Below are 19,167 nucleotides of genomic sequence, written 5' to 3' on the forward strand. Positions count from 1 at the left end.
GTGCTTAAATGGGTCAGAGGAAGAAATAGTTTACCCAACTGAAAAAATAGGGAAATAGGCAGACATACACAAATGACTCATCATACTGCGTGTTAGTACAAACCACATTATCCAACTGGTCCAGCTGCTGTCTCCACATGAGCTTTCCAGATGTGCTGAAGCTTTGGCCTTAGGAGCCAGAACCCAAGGCAGCTCCAAGGAGCCACTGTGAACAGTGACCCATTAAAGCAGCGTGCCAGAGAAGGAGGAAGCAGAGAAAGCCATGTGTCTTAGGGAAGCCCCTGCCTCCCTGTGAGAACAAAGAACCTTCGGCACATGCCTGTGTGCACGGACACATGGACACAAGGACACATGGACATGGATACCTAGCAACGTGAATGGCTTATGCATTTGGTTGTATTACATTTTCTGAAATGTAATCGTTTCCCTCACTCGGGTAAACCTGCTTAATGACGGCAGGGTCTTCTCCTACCCTGGAGCAACTGTAGCGTGCTCATGGAGACCTAGTTTCCCAGGACCATGCACTGACCACAGTGTAGTGTGGGTGCACCGCATAGGAAAAGGCCACCCTGTGTGGACAGGACCCCTGGATTGCCACAGAACTCCTCAGACCCCACATCTGCCCAGGTGTGATTTTCTAGCTACGTGGGAGAAGGTACAGGCAGGCAGCACAGCTGTGCCCACAGACTGGGCACTCAGTGGCATCATGATGCTGTGCCTTCCTGCCCCACAGCCCTCTCAGACTGAGCCCAGGAGAAGTCTTTCCCCCAAAGCCCCTAAGTTAGATTTCACTAGGTCCTGTTTGTGCCACAGGGCTGAGGACAAACCTGGAGTCCAGAAAGACATGGGAACACATACCCATAAGACAGCAGCCTTCTGTTCGGCATTTGAGGAGACGTTCTCTGGAAGCCTAGCTGTAAATGCTTCCTGACAGTACACTCCTGCCAGCTACTGAGGACCTCTGCTGATGAGTCTCCTTGAGGGTTCAGGGTCTCTCTCTCTCCCGAACAACATTAACATCAACCACTCTTGAATGTTTGGCTCCACCTAGTGTGAGAGGCCCAGAGTCAGCCACAGCCCTGTAAAAGAAAGAAGGGAAAGAAAAAAAAATTTACACAATCTTAGTCCGTCAAACAGCATGTGGGCTCCTGGGTTTGAAAAATCTGTAAAAGTAACTAGACAGGACCATTTTTACTTCATCCTGATGTGGCTTGGGGGCTTTGCCATATGTGGTCTTTTGCAAGAAGAACTAGCTTCTCAGAAAGCTTTACATACCAGTCCAGCTTCCTTGTTGATAGGCACTTGAGAAAACTGGAGACCAAATTAGTGTTAGGGATTTTTTAATGAAAAGAGAAATTCCAAATCAAGAGACTCTGGGGTTTCTGTTCGGTGGCAATAGGATTTTTTGTTTGTTTGTTTGTTTGTTTTGTTTTGTTTTGTTTTTCGAGACAGGGTTTCTCTGTGTAGCTTTGCACCTTTCCTGGATCTCGCTCTGTAGACTAGGCTGGCCTCAAACTCACAGAGATCCGCCTGGCTCTGTGACCCCACACACAGATCAGATGTGACCCCACTGATCAGTTAAGAAGTTGCTAGCAGGGGCAGCTAGCTCTCTGGTCCCTAGAGTGAGGCGTGAGGAAGCATGGCTGCCCCTGCGGATGGAGACAGGTCCTCCACAGTCCCCTGCTCACTAGGATGCTGGGTGGGGAATGGAGGGGGTGGGGGACCATATTACACGGTGCCACTGGGGCAGACGCACAAGCCACCCAATATTCTCAACACCAACAACGGGGGGGGGGGATGAAGAAAAAGTACCCAGGAGGGCCCTGGAAGATGCCTCCGTGGTTGAAAGCACTTGCTGCTCTCGCAGAGGACCTGGGTTCTGCTCCCAGCGCCCACTTGGTCACTCACAACCATCTGTAACCCTAGCCCAGGATCTGACTTCCGCTTCTGACACCCACAGGCACCAGCCACTCACATGGCACAGATGCATACATGTGGTACTCATACACATACAATAAATCTGAACAAAAGGAAAACATTAGGGACTAACAGAGAATTGACAGACACTACAGACAAAAGCCGCCTTTGGGCTCTGGCTCCTGGGTCAAGCAAAGCAGCTTTGGAGACATTGGTGCATCTGACATCAGGGGGTTGATGGTGCACTGGGTCGGAGGGGCACTAAGGGGACGCTTGGTGGCTGCCTGGGCTGTGCGGGTGGAAGTGGCGTGGGGTTGATTTCTGGAAGTGGAGATAACAACCCCATATCTTTCTTGCAGGGAAGCAGAGGCCTAGATGGTTTCCAAGGCCCCAGTGGACCCCGAGGACCCAAGGTGACTCGTCGTGTCTCTCTTTCTGATGATACCCTGCTCCTCACCTAAACCACATGGGCAGAGGGCATGAGCAGTGGTTTTTAATGTGACCCCCTCAGAGTGTGGGTGCTGTGTGATGCTGCCCCCATCCGAAGGACAGCAAGAGGCTGGCTTTTAGCAAAAAGATGGGGGGGGGGTGAGGGTACCTCTAGTTCCTGATGGAGAATGGAACTTGTGTAGTTAACCATGAGGGAGAGGAAGGAAGACCAGGTGAGGTAATCCAGAGTAGCTGTGAGGGGACCCAGCACTTTCTGCTAGAGGATGTGTCTGGGGAGAGCAGGGAAGTGTGTGGGTGTATTTGGAGTTTACATGAGGCGCTCTCCAGAGCAGATGGTGTTGGGTGTCCCTGCATCTCCATGCTGTGCCCCCCCTCCGGTCACCAGATGGTTCAGACGTCAACACTGTGAAGGTCCGAGCCTAAAAAAACGATCACACAGTCTCCCAGCCACTTCCGGCATCCCTAAGCCTGGCAAGGGCTTCACAAGGAGATCCTCCCCTGCTGCAGTGTTCCTTTTATATCTGTCTGGTGGCTGGGATGCAGGGACTCCCCACTGTCCCGTGGTAGAGATGTTGCCATGGGAACCGTCCAGGTTGGCTAGTCGGAAAACCTGCCCTGTTAAACCAATTCCACATTCTGCCCGCTCCTGGGCAATATGTAAATGAAGAGAACTCCGGAAGGCTAGTCTCACAGTGTCTTCCTTCCCCTAGGGAGAACGTGGGGAACAAGGACCCCCAGGACCCCCTGCCTACTCACCCCATCCAGCCCTGGCAAAAGGTTGGTACAAAAGCTTCAATGCATGGCGTAGCCTCACATGAACCCTCTTCTGTCGGGAACAAAGTCATAAACTCTCCGGACAGATTTCCAAGTGAAACAAAGTGAAGGTGTTCAGAACACAACCTTCAGGGACAGCCCAGCTTCCCTGGTGGCTTAAAGGTGCCATCAGAAACAGCCACTTTGGCTCTGCCTGACAACACTCGCTGTCTTCCAGATGGGATCCCATCTGTAAGTGAGGGCATTTCTGCATCTCTAGGAGCAGCACGGGTTCTAGCTTTTAACACCTAGAATTCCACTGAGTCCTCTCAAGTCAGTTTCCTCTCCCCGAAACCTCTGTGTGTCTTTCTGGCATCCTCTGTGCCTCTGCGTTGTCTTATATTCATCAGGATCTTACCCAGCGAGGCTGTGAGTTTGCACACTCCCTGCCTCCCTCTGTACATCATGTACCCGCTGGGAAATGGATGCCTGCCGTGCCTGTAAATGTCATCCTCGTTGCCATGGTGGGGGCTTGCTCCTAGACAGTGATTCTCACCGCAAGGGACCTGTCTTGGTTGCAGGTATCAGAGGTGACCCAGGATCCCCAGGTACTCGTGGGGAGCCAGGAAGCCGAGGCGAGCCGGGAGACCCTGGCCCCATGGGGCCCCCAGGCCCATCTGTTGGAGATGAAGGTAATGGAGTTTTGTAGCATCCGAAGGTACCTGGTCTCAGGTGTGGGCATGGACCAGCAGGCTTTGCTGGCCACGCATGTGGCTTTCCTGTGGCTCTATCCTTCCTTCACATGGAGTAGCCTCAGCTACTGATGAGATGAAGGCACATGCAGCTGTAACCACCAGCTAGGTTAGGTTGTGACACTGACGGGTGGTTGGTGTGATCTGGTCCCTGGATGGAAGAAGCGGGGTGCGGTCCAATGTTGTCAGCAAATGGTGATAGTCCCAGGCCATTGGGCAAGCTGTAAAAGTAGACAAGCCATGAAGAAGCGTACCAAGGCCATCGCTTCTGTGTTAGCTAGTCCCTGACCCTTGTCCCTGATGGTGGTCCCCTGTGACATGAAGCTGGCACAGGCTTTGAATATCAGAACACTCACCTACTGTGAATGCTCTTGGGTTTCAGATACAAAGAGAGGCCTTCCAGGGGAGATGGGACCCAAGGGCTTCTCGGGAGAACCGGGCCACCCAGCACGCTATCCAGGTTCACCAGGAGTTGATGGAAAACCAGGTCTCCAAGGAGCCACTGGACCTCCAGGCCCACCTGGACCAGACGGTGAGTGGCTGGTGTTCACCCAGAGCCTAACCAAGCTGAGTGTCATCCGGGATTTTTGTTAAGTGGCTCTGAGTTGATTCAGTAGGCCAGTGGATGAGGATGTGGTGGACACTCCCAGGGTCCACGACGGAACCATGACAACAGGGGTTGCCTCTCCGCTGGTAGAGAAGCAGCAATCCCACAGCTCTATGCAGTGAACTGTGGCTGCAGGGACTTGGATAGGACGTCTAAGATGCTGCGTCTGGAAGGAGCTCTGAGCTGAAATCACTGTCCCCAGGTCTCTGCAGGCATCTCCTGTCTTAACTCACAGCCCCTCTCCTCTGCTCCAACAGTCTGGTTCAGGGTGTGATAACATCAGCTTCTCTGTCACTGCAAAGTCAAGGTCACAGGAGATAAAGGTTGATGACAAGAAAAGATAGCCGCAAAAAAGGAACGGTGGCAGAGAGGATGGAAGTTTGGCCAGCCTGCTGCCCCACAGCAGCGGAGCGGGTCTCTGAGTCAGCCAGGGTGATCTCATAGCAGCTGGGATGGTCCCTGAGACTGCTAAGGTAGCGTTTTCAGGTTGTGATGGTCTGTGCTGGCCTTATATCAAGAACACCCTATCTACTGAGGAGTTTTTTCGTGTGCCATAGTTTTGAGCTGGACATCCACAGAAGCCATCCTCCTCAGCCAAGGCATCTCCTGAGTCCTCCCTTCAGGGCCAGGGCATCTCCTGAGTCCTCCTTCAGGGACAGGGCATCTCCTGAGTCCTCCCTTCAGGGGGCCAGGCATCTCCTAAGTCCTCCCTTCAGGGGCCAGGGCATCTCCTGAGTCTTCCCTTCAGGGCCAGGGCATCTCCTGAGTCCTCCCTTCAGGGACAGGGCATCTCCTGAGTCCTCCCTTCAGGGGACAGGGCATCTCCTGAGTCCTCCCTTCAGGGGACAGGGCATCTCCTGAGTCCTCCCTTCAGGGGCCAGGCATCTCCTGAGTCCTCCCTTCAGGGGACAAGGCATCATACTTGCTAATGGACAGTTTTAGGTTTTAGTTAAACTTCAAATTCAGAGGCTATTTTAATTGCCTTGGGAAGATTCTTCTACACCATCTCCAAAAGGAAAATCGTTGGCAGTATTTCTTCCATAGAAAGAAATACTTATACAAAATAAATACATGGAAAGCCAGTAACTTCTTCTCCTCCTTCATATTCTCCAGTGACATCTTAACTTGCTGTGACTCCGCTTTCCCAGCTTTCTTTCATCTGGAAGACAGCACATTCTTTTGAAAAGTTTGAAGTGTTATTTCCCTGGATGCTGCAGCTGAGCAAAGCTATTTCTTAATTTTTCCTGTTATGCTGAAAGTAGTGTTTATGGCATGAGTTGTATTTATTAATGTTGACGGGAAAATATTTATTGATGACATATGAATTTCTATGAGTCTGTCTTTCCTGTGTGCAGCATCGGAAGGGTTTTCCTTGCATGTGTCAAAAGCATAAAAGCACGCCATGTGTGAGGACACTGTCCCTGTCACTCCATCCTGTCAGGAGCATAGAACATCTTCATGTGTGAATTTTGCTCACTAAGCTGTTCACAGCTTCACTGACAGATAAACTAACATAAGGAACAGATCCCTTCAGCTATCTGGCACTGATTATCAGCTGATAAGATGTATACAGAAGATGGACTGGTGCAGGAGAGCATCAACTAAAAGCATCCAAGCTGTTTCCTCTGGGAGACACATTGTTACCACCTGCTTTTCTAACAACCTCTCCTGTGAAAAGTAGCTGATTTTTGGCTTTTAGAAGTACGGCTCACAACTTAGTATCCACCTTGTAACTTAGTACTGGGAACCTCAGGAGTCCCACGGAATTCAGCCTTTCTCTGAACTGAAATTTTTGGAGTCTTTTCTCAGGAGCCGCGTTTAACCCTGTTTCATGTGCTGCGGCTGCAGGAAAGCAGAATGCTTAGTCATTCACACCAGACTAAGAGCAAACCTTGATGCCAGCCGTCTTTTGAGGTGAAAGGCTCTGCTGGTGCCATTTCGAATTCAGCTGACCGAATCAGCTATTGGCTTCTTCATGGAAGTCCTGTTGAGATCTCCCACATCCCAAAGAACTTGTTCAAAATTATGAATGAACTCAACAGAGGGCAACATGCCAGGGGGAAGACAGATGGCGATTCTGTGCCTGGGGGAAGGCCTTACTCCCTCCCAAGAAGGACGTCTCTCTTTGTCCTCAATGACAGGTCTCTAGTTTTAAATGGTAATGCTCCTAAAGTCCGGGTGATGAATCCCTCTACTTACGATCCGCTTCTCTCCTCACCTGTCAAGAAGGCTGGAAGCTTTAGGTTAGAGCCCAGTCCAGACCTCAGCAGCTCCTAGACGGAGCACACGGGCTTCTCTTCTCTCCCCTTCCCTGAGGCCTGTCCGCCGTTCTCACCTCTCTGGACACTTCGTTGGACTTATCGGTGGCTCTTCATTGTGGCTCTCTCTCTCACACATGCCCCCCCCCCATCTCTCGTAGCTGATGGAGCCCCTGAAATCCTCTCTGGTTCCTTCTGTCGTCATTGTACCTCGGTAAACTCTCCAATGGGGACGTAGCACAGTGCAAACATGGCCGCTCCTCCTCCGTGCTCTGAGCTACAAAGTTCTCACTGGAAACAGCCAGCACAGGGTCTCAGGAGTCCCTAACCTCAGAATGCCCAGAGTGGAGCTGCAGATCACCACCTCCCACTCCCCTTCCTGGCCAATCAAAGCCCAAGAGGGTCCCCTCCCCTCCTCTCCGCCATGCCAACACTCCCGCGTGGACCTTTACTCGTCCTCTGGTCATGGCTGCCTACTGTTAGGGAGCCATTTAGTCATTCTGTCCATTTGTGGATACTCCTCCAGCTCCCTGCCTGGCCAGCTCTTTCTATCAGCTGTAGTTCATATCACTTCCTCAGAAAGCCCTCTCTGGGCACCAGGCATTCTAAATCAGCTGCTCCCAGATGCCCTCTCACGGTGCTGGCTATAATCTGAAAATTCACGTTTGTTTGCTGATTGCGTTAGTTACGTCCCTGCATCTCAGCTGCCAGTTCCAGGCAGCTCTTGGCTCGCAGCCTGGCATACATAGCTCAGGTGCCAGCTCATGGTGGATGAATGGATGGATGAACGAGTGAGTGAGGCTGTGTTAGATGCGCGGCCAGATTAGATTACACAGAACAGTGCTCACTCGCCGCCGCTGCCGCTCACAACCCGCTGCTTCCCTAGGAGCTCACACACACCATCCCACTGCCCTTGTCCATCAGCCTTTGAAGTTGCTGCTTTCACATCCTTTCCACTTCCTGTTCAGCCACAAGCATCTAGAGGTATTTGTGGGAGCTCTGCTCACTGCTAGATCTAACAGGGTGAGGCTTGCTGGCTCACACCTGGAGTCCTGGCGCTTGGGAGGCTGAGACGGCAGGGTCCCTGTAAGTTCAAGGCCAGCCTAGGCTACACTGAGTAAGACAGTGAGGAGCCCAGGAGTCCATGCTCAGCTACCCCTCCCAACCATGCTGGACTGAAATGCAGACTGGTGTCCACCACCAGGTGGCAGCCTTCCCAAAGGCCTCTCAGGATGTGTAGCCTTAGTCTCCTCTGGTCACCTGATAGACATCTGGGCAGTCACTGGGGCACTGCAGTGATTACTCCAACCCTTGGTGAGGAAAGGAGCCTAGGAGAGGACAGTCAGGGTCAAGATCGTTCAGTGAGGTCAACAATACCTCTCACCAGTTTGTCAGGAGGATTCCCATTAGTTACCGTGGACACGTGTTTACACACCTGCTGTGCGTTCACGCGTGCATGGAGAACTGAAAGAACAGGGCACATCTGCTCCAAAAGAGGACAGAGTGGAGAGAGAGGTTTATCTTAACTCTTGTGGGCTTTTTTTTCCTTGTGGTTTCGGGGCGGGGTCTCTGAAGGAGAATAGAAATGTGTGGCCATCTTGAAATTTCAGTTATGTGGCTGAAAAGCCCAAGTCTTTGTTTGGACTGTTTCTCAGAAGGAAAGACACCAGTCTTGACATATTGATGGAAAAGCTAAATTTGCAGGCTCTAGTTCCTGTCCTGCCCTGAGGGGTGTGGTCACGTGACTGTCCAAGTGTCTGTCTTTGGAGGTGCTGGTGTGGGACCAAAGGAAACCGGGGTAGACTTGGCTGAGAGCCTGTGATAGCCCTGATGCTGTCTCTCATGGATGTTCATGTCCTGAGAGCCTGTGATGGCCCTGATGCTGTATCTCACGGATGTTCATGTCCTGAGAGCCTGTGATGGACCTGATGCTGTCTCTCACGGATGTTCTTGTCCTGAGAGCCTGTGATGGCCCTGATGCTGTCTCTCACGGATGTTGGTGTCCTGAGAGCCTATGATGGCCCTGATGCTGTCTCTCACGGATGTTGGTGTCCTGAGAGCCTATGATGGCCCTGATGCTGTCTCTCACGGATGTTCATGTCCTGAGAGCCTGTGATGGACCTGATGCTGTATCTCACGGATGTTCATGTCCTGAGAGCCTGTGATGGACCTAATGCTGTATCTTATGGATGTTCATGTCCTGAGAGCCTGTGATGGACCTGATGCTGTCTCTCATGGATGTTCATGTCCTGAGAGCCTGTGATGGACCTGATGCTGTATCTCACGGATGTTCATGTCCTGAGAGCCTGTGATGGCCCTGATGCTGTCTCTCACGGATGTTCGTGTCCCGAGAGCCTGTGATGGCCCTGATGCTGTCTCTCACGGATGTTGGTGTCCTGAGAGCCTGTGATGGACCTGATGCTGTCTCTCACGGATGTTCATGTCCTGAGAGCCGTGATGGCCCTGATGCTGTATCTCACGGATGTTCATGTCCTGTGCACTTTCTCCTAGGCTTCTTGTTTGGCCTGAAAGGATCAGAAGGAAGAGTGGGTTACCCAGGACCTTCAGGTTTCCCAGGGACTCGAGGGCAGAAAGGATGGAAAGGTAAGGAATGCCAGGGTGGGTGACGGCCACCATCTAGCCCCCATGTCACCTTACCTTGCAGGCTGGCCCTGCCCCCTCCCTTCATTCATTTCTTTGGAGGTAAAGAATGGGCGTTCTGATCTGAAATTGGAAATGCTCCCAAATCTGAAACTTTCTGAAAACCAACGTGACGCAGCCCGTGGGAAATCCCACAGCAGGTGTCATATGCTGGGTTACGGTCAAAGCAGCTGCACCAAAACCACTGGACAGAGTTAGCTTTGGGCTGTGTACAGGTCCTATGAAACACCGTACATTCTGATGAGGGTCTCCACCCAAGACACCTCACCTATATGCACACACTACAAAATGAGAGACAGCCTGGAGCCAGGCGTGGTGGTTCGCGCCTTCAACCCCAGCGCTCAGCGCCTAACCGGCATGACCACCAGCCCTCCTCCCCTGTCCTCTCCCTCTGCAATCCCCAGCCCTGTTTAACATACACATTCCTCCCCCATTCACTACAGGTGAAGCCGGAGACTGCCAGTGTGGCCAGTTCATCGGGGGTCTTCCAGGATTGCCCGGACCCAAGGGTTTTCCCGGTGTCAATGGGGAGCTGGGGAAGAAAGGGGACCAAGGGGACCCGGGTGTGCATGGTATCCCCGGGTTCCCAGGACTCAAGGTGAGAAGACAGCAGCCCCTGCTGGCCACTGGTACCTTGCAGCTCACAGGTGCCTGAGGTTGGCCGGACTCACACACCAGTGTGTGGGGTTTTTCAAAAGTCGTGTGCTTTTTGAAACTGTCATCTGCTGGAAGTTAGACATGAGGCTATCACAGGACCTAGAGATGCGACTTCCGGTTGCAGGAGGGAGCTGCAGCCCCGAATCTTCTCAAGTGTATACAGTATGTGGAATGGCATTATATATGAGTGTGTGTGTGTGCAAGGGTGGCACACTGGCCACACTACCGTGTCGTTATTTATGCACATACACATATGCACAGCCTCACCATGTCTCCCAAGCTGGCCTTCCATCCCTGGCAGTCTTCCCATTTCAGCCTCCCACATTCTGGGATGCCAGGCATGGAGCACAGCAGCTGAATGTCCTGTCGTTTATCTTTTGAGCACTAGAGAGAAAATTTCTTGAGGCACCTGACCAAAGACAATTCCAACAATCCAACCCTGCACTAGAGAGAACCTAAGCCACACAAGAATAGAGACTCTGTTTCATCTTAGTGTGAAAGACTATGCCAGCCTGATCACAGATTTGAGGCTAGCCTAGGCTACATAAGGAAGATCCTGTCAAACATACATACGTACACACACACCTTCATGCACACACACACACACACATGTTTCAAAGATAATGCCCCCCCCCCCGCAAGTCTAAGCATTGTTACCCTGTTCAGAAAAGAGCATGAAGTGAAAGCCATATACTCCATCCTGGAAAACCAAGTCAGCTCTTCAGCTGACTCATTCCTAGAAGCCAAATGGATCCCATATGGTACCCCTAAAACCTATATAAATAACCCATTTGTTTGCTTCCCCGCTCTGAACACACACCAGCGGGCTTTTCTCCAATGGCCTCTGGCTGTGTTTGTTGTCCTGAATTTAGTTATGTGTCTGTGTGTGCAAGCCTGTGTAAAGGGATCCTCTAGGATGGTGTGTGTGATCACCTGGATGCCTGGAACCGTGATCATAGCTCTGTGGTCATAGCTGGTTATCTGATTGGCTGGTTGGATGTGTGGATGGATGGATGGATGGATGGATGGATGGATGGATGGATGGTTGAGAGGGAGAAAAGTGGTAGATAATTGGTTATCTAAATAGGGATGGGTAGTGTACACTTGACTAGCTCATTGGGTAAGATAGGTTGGTTAGCTGTTTATAATGATGGGTGGGTAGACGGATGGATGGGTGGATGGATGGATGGATGACTGATGGATAGATGAATGAATGACAGATGTATAGATAGGCAGATGGGTGATGGATGACAGATGGACAGATAGATGGATGGATGACAGATAGAAGGATGGGTGGATAGATGACAGATGGACAGATGGATGGGTGGATGGAGAATTAGTTGGTTAGTACACTGGTTAGCTGCTTAGTTTTCAGTATTTGTGCCTTACAGCCTGGCAGAGTGCTTGAAGCACTAGAGTTAGTCAGTAATCACCCACGAGCTATGTGTAAGCAGCTGTACTGAACACTGAAAGTGTTCCCCTTCTCTGGCGAGAACTAACTCAAAAAATCAAGCTCCTGTGGTATTCCCTAGCACAAGGTGGTCCACAGGTGCGCAGACCATGCCACTTAATTAAACCAACAATCAGGAGTCCCAAACTCGTGCAGATACTTCTCTGTGATACCCTACCAAGTAATGCCTCACACACAGAAGTCCAGTTCCAGACGGTTTCTACCCTGTGGAGCTGCGGTCGACTTCACAGCCTACAGTTTGAGGGTCGTCAGTAACCTGCTCTCGAGGCATGCCTTCCCTCCATATTGTCGGCCTCACTCTTTAAAAGCAGCTATTGTTCTCGGTTGATCGCATCTAGACAGCAATGTTCATGTCTTCTTTTACAGATGTATTTATTTTTTATTTTAAGTGTGTGGGTGCTTTGCCTGTGTGTCCATATGCAGAAAGAGAGAGACAGACTGAGAGCTTGTACCACATACATGCAGTGCCCACAGAGGCCAGGAGAGGGCATCAGATTCCCCCTGGAACTGTAGTTACAGATGGTTGTGAGCTGCCATGTGGGGCCGGGGAATTGAACCTGCGTCCTCTGCAAGAGCACCAAGTGCTCTTAACCATAATTAAGATGCCTCATAAATGATCGTTCCTGTCCTTTGTCCTGGAGGTTTATTACCTGTCTGGATTCTGGCGATTGTAGTTACAAGTTAAGCCGCCTTGTATTCCAGGTCAGCCCTTCTCAAGGTGACAGAGTCTAAGATTCCTTGGGTCCTTTTGGAGCTCCAGTCCCATCCCAGCTGTCCCCAGCTCCTGTCCCGGCATGCCAAGGATGCCGGCTCAGGCATTGCTGTCTTGAGTGTGGAAATTCTAGGTTTTCGCTCTCTAACGACCTAGAGCTCCTTTTGTTCATTTTAATTATTAAAAAGTCAGTTTCACAGTTCTACTATCCACAGCACCAAGCTAGCCACTGGGAGGGGCACTGTGGCTAGTGACTACCTTCCCAAAGCCCAGAGGTGGTGTTTCTGGCATTGCGGAGAACAGGCAATTGCCCGCAAACTGTGTAACTTAAGATCCTTTAACAGTCGGAAGAAGGAAGAGACATACATGTGTTTCTGTCCCCAGGGAGCCCCAGGCCTCACTGGCATTCCTGGACCCAAGGGAGTAAAGGGGGACTCCAGGACAGTAACCACCAAAGGTTAGTTCTCCGCGACTGAGCACTTCTTGGCTCAATTACCAACCTGTGGGTCCCTGTGCGGGTAGATTCACATGCAAATCTTCCCCAGGTGAGCGAGGCCAGCCAGGCATCCCTGGTGTACATGGGATGAAAGGTGATGACGGTATCCCGGGACGCGATGGGCTGGATGGATTTCCTGGCCTTCCTGGCCCTCCGGTAAGTAAGCAGTTGCCATGGTGCGGCCAGTCGAGCCCACTCATCAAGGCCTTCGTGCTCTTTACACATTAAGGGGTCCATGGCCTTGGCACTGGCACTCACCCAACCCTGCTCAGGACAGGTCCATCCTGTTTTAGTCAGCAGACAACGTGTTTTTAAAGACTAGTGACTGAAGTCCAGTGTCGAGTCCCGGGTAAACACTTCAAAAAGTAGAGAAATACCCATCATGGTCTACTACAGAGTAAGACCCATGTGTTGTCAGGAAAGTGTCTTCCCTCTCTGTTCCCAGAGCAGATCTGGGAGAGGCAGACTCCCTCAGGGTTCACAGACCTTGCTTGTTCTAGCCATAAGCTAAGAACAAAATGTCCACCTGCAGAAAACCCATTGGCTTGCCCACACACACCATCCGCCTAAGTCTGGGCTGGTCCACTCCATGATCTCTAGTGGCCCTGTGAAATGTTTTATTAAACACACACACACACACACACACACACACACACACACACACACGAGAGGCTAAAATATGGATGCACACATGCTTTGAGAGCCCTACAAATAGAAAGAGAGCTTGGCCCAGTAATAATAATAATAATCCCTGTAATACTCTCTTAACTTTGAATGCAAAGGAGCAAAGTAAAGTCATAGGTGGGCTGACTTCTCATCAGCTCCTGCCTAACTAGCATCAGAGGTCCCCTTTCATCCATGACTCCTCAGGCATGCTGGGACAAGCAGCATCTCATTAGCTATATATGGCACAGACTGGGGCCCTGGTGGGTGCTACCATGTGAGCACTGCCCCTTCCCACTGCCCAGAGCTCACATTCCCTACCTTGATCCCTCCATTGCCCACCCAAGAGCCCCCTGCTGGCTGGAATCATCACCACAGGACATTCCCTAGCCTGTCCTCATTCCAATGCTCCTTATTCTAAGAGCACATGGCTCCTCCTTTTCCAATGAGCTCCCTTTCCTCTAAGGATGCTGTCCCTCATGAACGACAGACATGTCACACATGCTAATCCCAATAGATGGACTGGAGCGCCTGTGCCCATGGCCCTGAACATAAATGTGTGTCTCCTGGGCCGGCCGGCCCTCCACTGTGCTGATTGGTGAGGCTATAAAACCTAACTCTGACTTGGTCACTGGTGTAGACATTTTCCTCCCAGCTCTCCTGTTTTGGACCTACAGCACACAGTTCCAGCAAAATAGGGAAGGGGAACTGGCAAGCCATAGTTGACTCTGGTGTCTGCGTGCATTTGAAGGTGACTGGGATTCTCTTACAGGGCGATGGCATCAAAGGCCCTCCGGGGGACGCAGGTCTCCCTGGCTTACCTGGAACCAAGGGCTTTCCAGGAGAGGTGGGTCCTCCAGGACAGGGCTTACCAGGCCCAAAAGGCGAACGTGGCTTCCCTGGTGATGCTGGATTTCCAGGACCTCCAGGCTTACCTGGTCCTCCAGGTCCCCCAGGAACCCCAGGACAGATAGGTATGAAGGAGTCCTGCTCTCATCCTCCTGAGTCCTGGGACAGTCAGGGTGACTGCGTCCCCTGCTCCTCTAGACCCATGCATCCCATGCATGTGTGCCCAGGGAACCAGGCAGGAGCTTCATGCTCCACATCTTTTCACAGTACATGGGCCAGATGTGCAGTGCAGGATCCTCGGGACCACCCCCTTCTCTGCTAGGTAGCTGGAATATAGAACTTCTTTGGGCAAATGAGGTCACCCCTGCCCAACCTGCCCAGGACCACATGTACAAATGCACACTCAGACATGCACACACACCTGGATGAGTCGATGGCTTTCGCCGGTTCTCACCTTGCCTCCTTCTTCGTTTGTGTCCCCCCAGACTGTGACACAGGTGTGAAAAGACCCTTTGGAGATGGCCAGCAAGTGGCCGTCCAGCCAGGTACGGTGATGGCGAGCAAGTGTCTCTAGACTGTGTTACCACTCCGGATGGTCAAGTGTGGGACTCCATGGCAAGGAGCCCCATGGGAGCCTGGCCTGTGTTCTCATGCAGATGGGCAAGAAGGACGCCCAGAACAGCCATGCTTGCAAGACATCTTTCTCTAGTAAAAGGCACTCGGCAGAGAGGGCGGCTGGGTAGCAGCATCCCAGGCCCCAGGAGCATCTGCAGCCCTGGTATCTTAATGTTCTGTTGCTGTGAAGCGACGCCATGACCAAGGTGACCCTTAGAAGAGAGGGCATTTCCTTGAGGGCTCGCTCACAGCTTCAGAGGTTCAGTACATTTCCACCATGGCGGGAAGCATGGCGGCACACAGGCAACCATGGTGCTGAGGAAGTAGCCTAGCCGGGAGTCCTAAATTCAGATCCATGGGCGGCAGGAAGAGAGAGACACTGGGCCTGGCTTGAGCTTTTGAAACCCCGAAGCCCACCCCCAGGGACACATTCCCTTCATCAAAGCCACACAAACATCAACAAGGTCACACCTCTTAGTCAAGCAGTGCCTCCCCCGATGACCACACATGAAACACGTGAGCCTGTAGAGGCCATTCCTACGCACACAGTGACACCGTGTTTAACTTCGCGCCTGCTCTACGCAGCTAATCGAGGTGGCCAGCTCTGAACAGAGCACACTGACAAAGAAACCAAAGGCTTCCTTCAGCAGTCACCAAGTGTGTCCATCCCTGACAGACGCTCTCAGGTGGAAGAGACCTGTCCCCCAGGACCTGTGGGGGTTCACAGTGATTTGGCTGAGTCAGGGCTATTGTCCCTGTGAGAAAATGGTGTTTGCCCCCACAGTACCCCAGTTTTTATTAGACTGACTTCATTTGCACCTTACGCTAATATTCTGACTTCTTTACATGACGAAATTCCACTTCTGTTTGCATCAGAGCCAAGAACCATTAGGTCATTAAGTAAGAGGCAGCCGATGTTCCTGGCTGCTTCTGACCACAGTGGTACCCAGGCAACGAGCTTCAGCATTGACATCACTTCAGCTCACCCACCTCTCTTCTGTCTCCAGGTTGCGTTGGAGGCCCCACAGGATCACCTGGCCAGCAAGGACCCCCAGGCCCCACAGGTAATATCCAGCCTTCATGTCATGGCCTGGGGTTTCTGCTTCCCACTTTGGGTTTCCCCTCCACTGGCCCTGTGTGCCTCCTCATCTCTCAACACAGTGGGGTTCTGCCATCTCAAAGCGGCCACAACTGTGGTCACTTCCCAGGGAAGCTAGCTCTTAAGCACACCGTAAAGAAGGCTGGGCGGTGGTGGCGCACGCCTTTAATCCCAGCACTTGGGAGGCAGAGGCAGGCAGATCTCTGTGAGTTCGAGGCCAGCCTGGTCTACAGAGTGAGATCCAGGAAAGGCTCAAAGCTACACAGAGAAACCCTGTCTCAACAAAAAGAACACCATAAAGAATGTACATGATGCTGGGCAGTGGTGGTGCATACCTTTAGTCTCAGCACTCGGGAGACAGAGGCAGGCAGATCCACAGGAGTTCAAGGCCAGCTGGTCTACAAAGTGAGTTCCAGGACAGCTAGGGCTACACAGAGAAACCCTATCTTGAAAAACCTAAAAAAAAAAAAAAATTAAGAATGAAAGAAAAGAAAAGAAAAAGAATATACATAGTAAACACTGGGCCCCTGCTCTGCCTGGGGAACATACAGCAAGAGCCGTCTTACATCGGCTCCCTACCTTCGTTGCTTCCAAGTTCCTTGATAGACCTCATTGGTTCACAGTAAGCTGGGTCACGTCCCATTGGTCCTCAGAGGGTCTGACAGGGCTGTGGTTTCCTTGGGTGTCTAGGTATCAAAGGCATCAGAGGAACCCCAGGATTCCCAGGAGGTTCTGGAGCACCAGGTCTCAAGGGCTTTCCAGGAGAGCCGGGTCGTGAAGGCTTCCCAGGACCCCCAGGTGAGTCAGCTTGGCTTGTGCCCTCATGCCCACTCAGGGAATGGCTCTTGTGTGTGGTCAGGTCCCCCCAGATCAGTTATCTTCCAGGATTGCTGCTGTCCATGCTCTTTTGAAGTTGAAAATCCTTGACTTTTTTTTTTTTTTTTTTATCATTGTTGTGCTGGATTGCTGCAGAGATCTGATGGGAGCAGCAGATGTGACCCAGGGAGATGTCCCTCGGTGGCTAGTGAACGTCCTAACACTGTCCCCTCCTGGGAGTATTCTGAACGTATAGACAGCCCGGTCACCATAGGCTACCAGTCGGTAGTCAGGTGTGCATGACCTGCCCACCTGAGAAAACAATCCACAATGGGGAGAATCTGATTGGGCTCATGGCTTCATAGGTATCCACTCATCACGGTGGGGTGAGCAGAGCAGAGCTGCTCACATCACGGTGGCCAGGAAGCAGAGAAAGGGTCAATACAGGAAGATCCAGGGAAAGATGTAGCCACCAAGAACAGATCCCTGCTTCCCCGGCCAGGCCCCATAGCCTACCTTCACCACCTCCCAACATTGCCATTATGTTATTAATCCATAAAGGAACTAACGTATTGATTAGTTCGGTACCCTGGTGACCTCATCGTTTCAGGAAATACCAAGGTCTGCTCCACTAGTTCTCCAAGTTTTTATTTATTTATTTATTTTTAATGTGTAAGAGTATTTGCCTGCATGTATATATGTGTACCACGTGCATGTCAGGTACCAAAGAGACTAGAACAGGGGGCATCAAATCCCCTGGAACTGGAGTTAAGGGTGGTTGTGAGCCACCATGTGGGTACTAGGTCCTCTGCAAGAGCTGCCCGCGCTCTTAACCACTGAGCCACCTCTCCAGTTCCCCCAGGATTTCCTTAGTCCAAATGGGCAGATAGTTAAGGCTAAGCACACAGTGCCTGACATGGTGGCGCACACCTCTAATCCCAGCACTCAGGAGGCAGAGGCAGGCAGGTACTTGTGAGTAGAGACCAACCTGAGTTCCAAGCCAGCCAGGGACACACAGTGAGACTCCATCTCCAAAAGACTAAGCACACAGTCTGATGGTCCCTCATCAGGGCCACACAGGATGTCCCTGTGACAGCTATCCACAGCTTTCCCACTCACTCCCCACTAACCAGCAAACATCTCTAGGTCTGGGGGTCTATTTTCATCACGCCATCCATGTTTTGATACAGCAAAGAGTTTCAAAGCTGATGGTGAAGGAAACCAAAGAGGTTCAATGACATTGAGAGGTCCAGGCTCGGAGAGGGCGGTGGGCAGGCTCTCAGGCTGCAGAGCTACCCTCCAGGGCCGCGCTACGCACTGGCTCTTTCTCGACTCACGTCAGCGCTATCTCAGAACATGACAATGCAGACTTGTGGCTAAGGGCACCACCCTTGTTTTGTTTTAGGGTTCATGGGACCCCGAGGATCCAAAGGTGCCACAGGCCTCCCTGGCCCATCCGGACTCCCGGGCCCCATTGGACTTCCAGGACCAGCCGGACCCCCTGGGGACAGAGGGATTCCAGGAGAAGTCCTAGGGGCCCAACCCGGACCCCGGGGAGATGCTGGATTACCGGGACACCCTGGGCTAAAGGGGCCTCCGGGAGAAAGAGGACCCCCTGGATTCAGAGGTGAGTCACTTGACAGGTGGAGGGGTGTGACCCAGGTGCACTGCAGCCCCCCCGGGTGAGAGCATCGCCCTTCTCTCAGGGGCTTCGGTTAGAAGCCCACAGTGCACGTGTGAGAGAATGCGGTCTTGTTCTGCTTTCACTCAGTCCCAGCATGGCTGTGGAGTGTTACCAACATATTAACCCTCCATGGTCAGGAGACAGTGGCCCTGAGACCTTTCACAGACAGACCCATGGACCTCTGGGCTCTAGTTCCTCGGCTCACCCCGCAGACTTGCTGCCTTCTCCTCAGACCTGGAGTTGGTGTGAAAATTGGGAAGGACATATCCCAAAAACTGCTGGATGGGCCTCCGCCTGTGGTCTAATCACTTATGGCCTAAAGTGCTTGCCAGGGAGGGTGCCAGACGTTCTGTCGGGACTCTCCAGCCCACCATGTTGCCTGCCTGCTTTGGCGAGGCTCCTCCTACCCATGAGCCCTCCTCCCCGCCAACACCGCCACTACCAGCTCTTCAATCTAAAGATAGATGTTTGAAAAATAAGTGTCCTCACTTCCTGGTGCCAGGGAACCTAGCTTCAAATCCTTTTCTTTTTCTTCTTCATTCATTTTTTTGAGATAGCCTCACCATGTAGCCCAGGCTGGCCTCAAACTCACAGTCCTTCTGCATTGAACCTCCGAGTGCTAAAGTTACAGGCCTGAGCCACCATTTCTGACCTCGGCTGTGGGGTTCTGCTGTAAATCCACCACCTGCTCATCCCACCTCTCCCTA

At 51.9% G+C, this 19,167-nt stretch overlaps 1 protein-coding gene across 2 annotated transcripts in view; it reads left to right on the forward strand.

The window, feature by feature from the left end:
• The window catches only part of Col4a2 (collagen type IV alpha 2 chain), a 142,061-nt gene that overhangs the window by 103,421 nt on the left and 19,473 nt on the right, over positions 1 to 19,167 (forward strand). For both annotated transcript variants that reach the window (XM_028872301.2, XM_028872300.2), the window contains exons 17-29: positions 2,277 to 2,330; positions 3,078 to 3,144; positions 3,702 to 3,812; positions 4,255 to 4,404; positions 9,249 to 9,341; positions 9,842 to 9,996; positions 12,623 to 12,695; positions 12,784 to 12,890; positions 14,170 to 14,371; positions 14,732 to 14,791; positions 15,869 to 15,925; positions 16,651 to 16,758; positions 18,182 to 18,403. In XM_028872301.2, the coding sequence (XP_028728134.1) occupies positions 2,277 to 2,330; positions 3,078 to 3,144; positions 3,702 to 3,812; positions 4,255 to 4,404; positions 9,249 to 9,341; positions 9,842 to 9,996; positions 12,623 to 12,695; positions 12,784 to 12,890; positions 14,170 to 14,371; positions 14,732 to 14,791; positions 15,869 to 15,925; positions 16,651 to 16,758; positions 18,182 to 18,403 (1,459 nt within the window). The remainder of the gene's footprint in view (positions 1 to 2,276; positions 2,331 to 3,077; positions 3,145 to 3,701; positions 3,813 to 4,254; positions 4,405 to 9,248; positions 9,342 to 9,841; positions 9,997 to 12,622; positions 12,696 to 12,783; positions 12,891 to 14,169; positions 14,372 to 14,731; positions 14,792 to 15,868; positions 15,926 to 16,650; positions 16,759 to 18,181; positions 18,404 to 19,167) is intronic.

The sequence above is a fragment of the Peromyscus leucopus genome, chromosome 17 (genome assembly GCF_004664715.2).
Source record: "Peromyscus leucopus breed LL Stock chromosome 17, UCI_PerLeu_2.1, whole genome shotgun sequence".
Lineage (NCBI taxonomy): Eukaryota > Metazoa > Chordata > Mammalia > Rodentia > Cricetidae > Peromyscus > Peromyscus leucopus.